At 30.3% G+C, this 10,282-nt stretch overlaps 1 protein-coding gene across 1 annotated transcript; it reads right to left on the reverse strand.

Moving 5' to 3' along the window:
• Positions 1–5,157: 5,157 nt before the first annotated feature.
• On the reverse strand, positions 5,158–9,822 carry LOC145578567 (strigolactone esterase D14-like). Its single transcript, XM_081635869.1, has 2 exons — positions 9,353–9,822; positions 5,158–5,998 (listed from the first exon to the last, which is right to left on the reverse strand). Exons 1-2 carry the CDS (start codon positions 9,748–9,750, stop codon positions 5,566–5,568), a joined length of 831 nt encoding a protein of 276 aa, XP_081491995.1. The 5' UTR covers positions 9,751–9,822; the 3' UTR covers positions 5,158–5,565.
• Between the last annotated feature and the right edge of the window lie 460 nt (positions 9,823–10,282).

Raw genomic sequence — 10,282 nt, forward strand, 5'->3', positions numbered from 1 at the left:
AGCTTATTTAAGCAAAATTAGCTTATTTGACCAATATTAGTTTATTGATTATTAAATAAACTAATTTAAGATATTTGGTGGGAAGCTTATTTGAAAAACTTATTCCACTAAATAAACTCTTTTTGAAAAAACTCTTTTTAGGAGCTTTTTCAATTAGCTTATTTATTAATTATTGTGAAATGACACTTATATCCTCATTTAATTTAAAATCCTACCTAAAATACCTACCCACAATTAGCTTATTGGTCATTTCACATATTCAATCACCTTTAAGCTATCAGCTATTTAGCAAACACTTTTATACAATCAGCTAATAAAATAAGTTAGTCAAATCAGATAATACAATTAGGTAATCAAAATCAGTTAACATAATCAGTTTCAGCTTTCAGCTTTAAGCTATTCACCAAATACGGCCTATGTATTTCCTCCATTCTCTTTTATATTACTCTGTGGTCAAACTAGATAATACCCTTCCTCAAACAAAAATAAAATAAAATAAAAAAAATAAAAAAATAAAATAATACCCGGGCCATACAATTTTTAAAATTATTGATAATTTTTTAGAGAATATACAATAGTCAATTATAATACGAGTAATAATCTTCAAAAAAATCCAATTTATTACAGAGTAAATGAGTACGAATAATAGATTTTATCAATAATTTTCAACAACCTTAAATAAAATTTTAGTTACTCGCACAATTTTGGCTCGACCTATAAAGTCCGCTATTGTTTTAGCCCTAACAAGTTTGCACTCAACTTTTTTTTTTTTTAACCCGGATTGGGGCTTGATCCAAATATTTGGCTCGTAATAGAACAACTTTTATTACCAAAGCTACACAGCCTTCGCTCAGCCAACCCGTGATCATTTCTATCTATTTGAAATTATAAAGTCACATTTGTTCTTGTTGGTTTCATTCAACTATAGAATATTTTATTTGAATTTTTATTTAAATAAAGTTGAAGATACATGTGTAACATGTTTTAAAATGTTTGGAGATTATGAAAATGTAAATGAGCCAAATAAATAGAGTTAAGTATAAAATAAGGGACTCAATTCTTGCAAAATGTGGGGAAAGGGGACTCTATTTATTTTATAGAGAGAAAAGGGACTGGGCTAGAATGAGTTTGGGTTTTCGGTGGGTTCTAATTAATTAAGGGAAAGAATTGAGTCCCCTTGGTTAAAGAATTGAGTCCCCTTGGTTAAACAATTGAGTCAATTTGGTCAACTAAAAAAAAGGAGTATGTTTTTTTTGTTTTTTTTTTTGGTAAATATTTTAATTTAAGACCAATAAAAAAAAGAGTTCCTTACTCTTTTTGGAACAAAAATAAAGCATAAAATTACAATACTTTGAATGTTTATTTTCTTCATCATCTTCATTACATCCTCGACCTTCTAACTCCACATTTCTCTTTAATTAAAATTATGACCATCTCATAAACTAACTCTGACTCACGTGGACTGTCAACCAACCTACCACCTAATATAATCACACCCATCCACTTGTTTATAGTTTGGGCATATTAGAAATCTCATAAAAGGATGCTTGACTTTCTTAGAAACTCTCCTTAATGACCTTCTATTGCAATATACACTAGGCTTATCGATAATTTTTTTTTAAAAAAAAAAAAAAAAATTAGGGCCCTACAAGCCTTCACTAAAATTACGATGTGTGCTTCTACTACAAATGCAAGACAAATAAGCTACAAACCAGAGAGATGAAGAACATTAAAAAATTATTAAAAGAATACTTTTTTTGGATAACAAACATTAAAAAAATTTCAAGAACAAAGATTTTGTATTGTTGTTGTACTTTCTTAATTTCAAACAGCCATATTTTCAAAACAATCAGCAGAAATTATTAATGAAGGGATTGAATTTGTCTGGTTTAATCAAGGCAATAATGAGGGGACTTAATTCTTCTTGGGTTAAAGGTGAGTTAAGTCACCTGAAAATACCTCCTAACACCAGAAATTTAACCCTAGTCCCCTTTTCCTCTATAAAATAAATAGAGTCCCCTTTCCCCACATTTTGCAAGAATTGAGTCCTCTGTATTATACTTAACTCCAAATAAATAAGGACGAATGGATATATCTAAGAGTCATCCAAAAACTTAATACAATCTTTAATGATTGATTTTTTTATTATTTTTTTTCCGTACTTATTAGTGATTAATTTTTATTTAATGTAAGTGTTGTACATTTTAAGAAAGAAGGGTGTTTTGCATTTTTAGAGCGACACTATCATCTCACTCTTCGGCTATAAAGAAAAAATATAAATGCTTAAGCTGAGCCCATTGGGCCACATACATATGCATATAGATGGGCCTATTGGGCCATATATAATGGGAACTTTGTGCTTTGAATCTTTGATATCCTCAACAGGCTAAAAAAATAAAAAAAAAATTACAAAAACCAACCATAGGCTTACATTTCATATAGTCCATAGACTTACATTTAATATAGGCTTAAATAAAGTCATATGCCTTCTTGTTGTACAAATTTTTACCTAGACTCTAGTCTAGGATGAAATCCCTGCACCCCTTGTAAACGACGCCGCATTTCTGTTGTTTTTAATTTCTTTCACCTTCAAACTACAGGAGAACCTAAATTGATCTCCATCTTACATCTCTGTTGATCTCACTGCCATTTTCTACTTCTCCGTCGATCACAAAATAATTTTCGGTAGACTCGATACATTTGCATGCTTTAAATATGTTTATGAATTGCAGAGATTTTTGTGTATTGATTTGATCAAAAATTGATCGTCGTAACTTACAATCAATTAGTTCAACAAGCAAATAACGAGCTTAATCAAATACCCAAGCCATATCAAGAAACTAACACAAGAATTATAAAAATAATTTGATCCAATATTTCCTAATTTTTTTGTGGGATGAAGATTTGGAATTATATATGCCGGTTCACTGTTGTAGTGGAGGCGATGACGAGGCAACTAAAGTTGTCGATTACTTATTGTTCCAATTTTTAATTTACAAATATGTAAGTAATAGAGAAGGAGAGAGAAAAAGATGAAGAATGAAACTTAGAGGATTGTAGAGTATTAAGAAGGAGAGAGAAAATTATGAAGATTAAAGCTCAAGAAAAGATAGCAAAAACACCGTATTGTATAATGAATTTGTTCATGAATGAAAGACAAACATAAATGAACATATAATATTTTGTAATTGAACATCTTTTAAATTATTTTCATAGATGATAAAAAATTTATAAAAGTTATATTTTTTGTATTATTAGAGGAATTTGAGGATAACTGTAGAGGTTTATGTGAAAAATAAACATATATTAAAAATTAGTGGAGTATATAAAGTATATGAATATTTATACATATGAAAATGAACATCAAATAATATATAAATGATTTTTTTTTTCATTTTCATGTAAAACTACAGAAAATAACAAATTGTTTTTGAAATTCCTTATTAAATCTGTAGAAAATATATAAAGATCGAAGATGGAAAAAGTGTGGACATTTATCATATATTTATTGATCGTCTATTAATATGCGAATAATGATCATATACTAATATATAAATGAACATTTATCAAAATGAAAATGAACATTCAACAAAAAGAGTTTTTCGTAGTTCATCAAGTAAACACTATAGGTTGTGCAATATGAGTTTATTCTCCTGTAGCTATTGATTTACCTGTATAGTCAACATATCCATAACTCAATAACTTGATGTACATGTATAAATATGACAACGAACATGCATCCATTTCTAGATGAACATATTTCAATACAAGCATGAACATTTATTAAAATATCAGTATGAAATTCAAACGAAAATTAACAAATATCTTGACCGTGCATTTAAATTATGGGATCAAACAATTGCAATAATATATGTATAAACATCTACTAAAAATTTGAAATATACATCTATTAATATCCTGGATATGTATCTACATGAGAATGAGCAAAAGAGTTTGATAAGAACATCAAATTTATTTATAAGTAGTTTAAATATAGTAAATATGAATATTATTAGACGCTATATATACATATAGTAAATATGAACATCAAATTTATTTATAAGTAGTTTAAAAAAAAAAACAATTTATACATAAAAATGAACCTAAAAGAGTATAGAAACTGACATGATCAACATAATATGTAAATGAGCATCTACTCATATATAAATGAGCATATATGGGAATGATAATGAACATGGCATAAAATTAACGAGCATTAAAAAATATATGTGGCTAAACATATAAAGCTCTACTCGATGTTTTTAGTAATCTTACTGCTTGCATAAAATATACTTTTATGTTAGGTGTGACATACAAACGATACAAGCAAGCTAAGTAGTAAGTACTACATATACTTAATTACTTACTACTCCATACTATACATGAAAAAGAGTACGTATTTGTAACAATCAATACACATTATTTACAAAACGTGAATGAATGTCTATCAAAATTGAAATAATAAACTTATCAAAATAAAAATGAATATTTATCAATACGAAAATGAACATTTATTAATACGAAAACGAACATACACCATGTATATATCAATATCGCAATAAATATATATTAAATAAAGTGATCATTTATCAATATGAAAATGAACATTAATAAATTTAAAAATATAAATAAAATAAAAAAAAAACTACTTTAATAATTTTTCTTTCATGATTTGGGAAAGAAAAAGAAAGCAGCTATGCTTATAATAATTGTCAATTAGAAAGAGAAAGTAGAATTAGAGACTAAAAAATTTAAGAGGGATAAAAATTGATGGGAAATTCAATCAATGAAATTTTTGTTGATTGAATTTTCCATGGAAATGATCAGTAGAAGAACAAATCACACACTTTTAAGTCACATGCACGATTAATCGATTATCCATATCCGCCGACGGCGACTTTAGCGTTGGAGGTTTTGGAATGCAGAACCATGGAGGTAGTTTGGGGAGTGTTTAATTGTTAGATCATTAGTTGCTAGAAATCTCATTGTCGACGAGCGATCTCGATGGTTTTATGAATTGAAGCGTGTCATTTTGATGGATTTAGATACTGGGTTAATAGGAGGCTAAACGCATTGTTTTAGAGGGAGTGTAGGTAGAGGTACATACACTAGAGTCTAGGGATATATAATTATTCTTGTTGGCTTTGACGGGATAAGTATCGAAGAGAATAATTTCATTTCAAATAGTCCATAGGCTTACATTTAATATACAACATTGTCAACATACTTATAAAATAACCAAACATATACAACCAAAACCAATTTCATCTTCTTAAACATAGGAAAAAAATTACGAATGTAATTAATATTCCAACCAAAACTCGCAAACCCAAACCTAGCTAGCTATCACTAATCCTAATTTGGCCTGGCTTAATAATTTGCTTGATTATAGCAAATAAAAACACACTTAACTACTTAAGTACTTATATATTTCACAAACCCTTTTTTCCCACTAACCTAACCAAGGGGCAGGAAATAATGCATGCATGCATATACTAGACATATATAATTTAATTAATTAATTAATTAATTTTCGTACATATATATAGAAGTCCTTAATTACTATTAAGAATCCAGCACCTTAGTAATCACATTAAGGACCTCATCACGAGCAGTCAAGTGTGGGAAATGACCATCAACATCGATGATTTCGACCCTCGATTTAGCATTGATCATCTTCTTCTGCATATAGTAAGGCACGGATGAGGGGACTACAAGGTCATTGGTGGTGCTAATGATGGTGCAAGGTGTGTCAACTTTCTCAAGAACATGGCGGTAGTCGCCGAGGAAGATGATCTTAGCAACAGCTAGGGCAACTTCTGGCTTCATTTTCTTTAAACTCTTCTCAAATTTCTCAGTTAATTGAGGCTCTTTTCCTCCTACGGCTAAAGGTGCAAATGCTGCGGCCCAAGGTTGGAAATTTGATTCTATTGTTGAGAGGAGTTGCTCAATTTGTGTTGCCTCAAATCCTCCTTCATAATCTTCTGAATTTATGTACCTATTTTATTAATTTAGCATGCGTTAGATCACATCGACAATTTTATCAATTACATTAAACGACTTGATAACTTTTACGTAGTGCATAAATAAGATGGTATGGATTATTCTAACATAATTTTGGACCAAATAATTGACCAGCTACATAATAACCATCTCGCTTGTAAATAAACACAGATTAATTTATTTATTTTTCTCTTTAACAATTATCCAATCCAGATATTGACCAATAAAGTATTTTTCTTCCTAATGTGGCCCGGTCAACACATTATTATTTTATTTTATTTTTTGAGAAGACATGTATATTTTTTTAGATGGAAAGGTACATTTATCTAAAAGTTCCCTATCTCAGGAAAAAAAAATTAAACATATATAATATTTTAAGATTATAATATGTTAGTGATTTAGAATTATTCATTTTATAAATTGAGTACATACTCCATATATAATAATAAAATGTAGATAAGCTAAGTGGTTATGTGAAAATTATGTGAATTTGTCAAAAATTGATTGGGCAAAAAAATAAGTGAACAAAGGGAGTTGAAGTATTATTAAATTGAAACCACTAAAACAGAACAAACTAGGGTTAAGCAAAACTACCTGAAAAATAGAAAATTTGAAAAATCGATCCGTAATCGTTCTGAAAATTAGGGTATCTGATCCGATAATCATAACGGTTCGGGTATCCGTTCCGATAATTTGTTATCGGGTATGTTTATTAGGTATCATTCCAAAATTAACGATTACTCGATCCGATCCGATAAGCATTTTTTTTGCTTTTTTTTCCTTACTTAAATCTATTTTTTTTAAATCTAAATTCTTACTTTGCTTCATAATTACTTTATAATATCAATGATTAGTAATATTATTAATAATTTGGTCAAAATCATACGATATAATTGTTAATTAGTGGTAAATTATATCATAATAACTACATAATTAAGTTTAATTATCATTATTGGATATCTTATTGGGAACCCAATAACCGATCCGAAAATCCGAGCACCCGAACTTATCGGTTCGGGTTATGGATATCACTTTTAGGGATTATGGTTATCGGGTACCCGAACCGTTAGTGCTAACGGTACAGATACCCGTCCCATGCTCACCCCTAGAACAAACTCTTGGGCTTAAATGGGCCAAAAGCTCACATCAGACTATCAGAGTATGAATAGTACTCAATAACTGTCATTAACATTAGGAAAATTTGTCAAAAATAATCTCAACTTTCACGTATTCGCTTTAAATAATCCCAACTTTGGATTATTATTAAATAATCCCAACTTTGGGGTGTATTCGCTCAAAACAGGCCCAAACCGGTTACTAACTTGTTATAATAGGTTAAGGTGACACGTGTCACCATGTGATTGGTTCATACATTAAAAAAAAAAACTTACAAAATTTTTTTTTTTTAAAAAAAGAGAAAAACTTAAAAAAAAAATGTAACCCAGCCACCACCACGAACCACCTTCCCCACCACCCACGAACCACCTTCGGCTGGAACCCCCTTCCCCACCCACGCGCCGGCCAGAACTCCGTCTGTCACGCCGGTATCTCCCTTTCCCCCAAAACCACCAATTTCGTAGCCTAAAACCCCTGAAATCCTACCCCACTCGACCACCCAAAATCCCTAAAACACCTCCCCCACCGCATAAAAACCACTAGCCGCCCCTCTACCACCATCGGAACCCTAGCACAAGGGTTTCGATGGTGGTGGAGGGGCGGCTGGTGGTTTTTAGCGATGGGGGTGGTATTTTAAGGATTTGGTGAAGGTTGCGAGATTGGTTGTTTGAAAGAAAGGGGTGTCGGTTAGGACGATGCCGGTGTAGGCCAACGTGACTGCGTGTGGGAAGGGGTCTGTCCGCAGCAGGCTGAGGTCGGGGACTTGGGCTAGGCCGGTGGCAAGCCCAACGACGGTGGTTGTCGTGGATTGGGGGCTTGGCCATATGGGGTTGGGTTTTTTATTTTTTATTTTATTTTTTAGTTTTTTTTAAATTTTTTTATTATATTTTCAACCATTAACACGATGACACGTGTCAATTAACTTTTTAAAAAAATTTACCTGTTTAACAGGTTATCGGTCACATGAGCCTATTTTGAGCGAATACACCCCAAAGTTAGGATTATTTAATAATAATCCGAAATTAAAATTATTTAAAACGAATACGCGAAAATTAGAATTATTTTTAGCGAATTTTCCTTAACATTAACCAAACAACTACCACCATCTAATAAAGACAGCTCCACATGAATAAGAAGTCTAGGAAATTTAAAAAAACACTTTCAAAGTTGCCACATGACAATTAAAGTTGCTTTTTAACTTTATTACATGCAAAAAGTAAAGAATTGTCCACATTCTTCTTTCATTTTACATCACTCAAATTGTTAAACCTAAAATGGACTTAGTCCTAGTAGAGTAGTAGTTGAGCACACTTAAAAAATTTATTAAGCGTGTCAATAACAAAATTGTCGAAGTATATGTATTATATGAATCCTAGTATTTATATATGAGAGTCAATCAGCTACACCTATTCAAACTTTACAACGGTCCTTCTCTATTTATGTCTATTTTTTTTAAAGGATTGAATAGGACTATTCGCGACAAACTCCTATTGAATCAAGACAAGCTCCTATAAGATGGACTACTCATCGTCTCATCCCCAAGTGAAATAAGGACGCGCAAGAATAATACTTTCTTTTCTTTCTAAATTATGAGTATATACTACCTATTAGACTTTGATAGTATACATAATCTAGACATGTCAAACTTAAGCATATTAGTGTCATATAGGATTTTTTCATTAAGATTAAAATATTGATTTTTGTGTACACACCACAACAATTATGTGAAAGCTAAGATTGATATTTATAGCTTAGTATGATTATTTATAAATGTTGTCTATATCCAAATAAACAAAAAAAAAATGTATATTTCCAAATATTTAGCATGAAAACTGAATCATAATGGAAAAGAAATCAGATTTATTTTACAGAAAAATAGAAATAAATTATAATGAATATCTACTAAATTAGCAAAGATGGATAGCTAATTATAGCTTTTCTATTGTTAAAAAAAAAAAAAAAAAAAAAAAGCTTTTCTAAAATAGATATATGAATGAGAGGTTTTCATTTTATTATATTTAGCCTAAAACCAAGCAAGCTTAGCCAACCCACAAAGAAATCAAAACATAATACATATTCCAATAATTTTAAATTCAGGTAGAAAATTAATATGTGTAATCCACCCATGCATGAAATTAATCCACAATTAAACCAAATAAAACACACTAATTATTAATTAAACATAGAATTAAAATTTCTTAAATAAGTGTGTAGAATAAATTAATTAAATTACCTGGGAGATGCTCCAATGAGTATAAGCTTGGTAAAAAGATGAGGCCTCTTGATGGAAGCAATACAACCAATCATACCAGACATTGAATGACCAACAAAAACACATGATTTAATGTTCATTTCATCCAATAAATTCACCAAATCATCAGCAAAAACATCAAGAGAATTATACTTTAAAGGATCAAAACCATGACTATTATTCTCATGATTATTAAAAGCACCAGAAAAGTTCCAATCAAAAAGAACAACTTGGTGCTTTTCTTCTAAGCTAGGAACAATCTTTTCCCATATGGATTGTTCTCCACCATAACCATGTCCTAGAACAATCACCTCGTCTTCCCCCCCGGTACCGAGGATTTTTGCATTCATGGATGTTGATAAACCCTTTAACATCACCATTATTTGTTGAAACTAAGAAAAAATATTTTGTAGAAAGTTTTTTTTTTTTTTTTTGAAAAAAAAAAATAAATTTTTTGGGGGGTTGAAGTAGAGAAGTTGTATGATGTGTAGGGTAATGAGTTGAGGAAGGGAAGGGAGAAAGGTTTTGGGTTGTCTTTATATAGGAAAGGTGATTGAAGTCATTCATTAAATTAAATGGAACACTTGGGTTATATAGGCCACTTATAGCTACCATATTTTTTATAATATTATTATTTTATGAATAAATATATCATGTAATGGATTGATATTTTCTTGACAAAATTAAATGTGTCGTTTATTGGATGATTGTGATATAATGCTGAGTAGTTTATTATTTTGTACTTCCTCCGTTCTTTTATTATTGCACCACTTGTCTTTTTAGGAAGTTTCACAAATATTGCACCATTTCTCTTTAAGAAAAAAATTATTTGTTTTCACACTACAAATACCTAATATACCCTTACTTTTTCACACTTACTTTTTAGTTTATCAATATGTCACATGGGTAATT

Source organism: Chenopodium album, chromosome 14 (assembly GCF_948465745.1).
Source record: "Chenopodium album chromosome 14, dcCheAlbu1.1, whole genome shotgun sequence".
Taxonomy (NCBI): Eukaryota; Viridiplantae; Streptophyta; class Magnoliopsida; order Caryophyllales; family Amaranthaceae; genus Chenopodium; species Chenopodium album.

Excerpts from the sequence above, each read along its gene's own strand:
- LOC145578567 (XM_081635869.1), bottom strand. The coding sequence starts at position 9,750 with ATGGTGATGTTAAAGGGTTTATCAACATCCATGAATGCAAAAATCCTC. Across the intron at positions 5,999-9,352 it reads CTCATTGGAGCATCTCCCAG|GTACATAAATTCAGAAGATT; the intron begins GTAATTTAATTA and ends TTAATAAAATAG.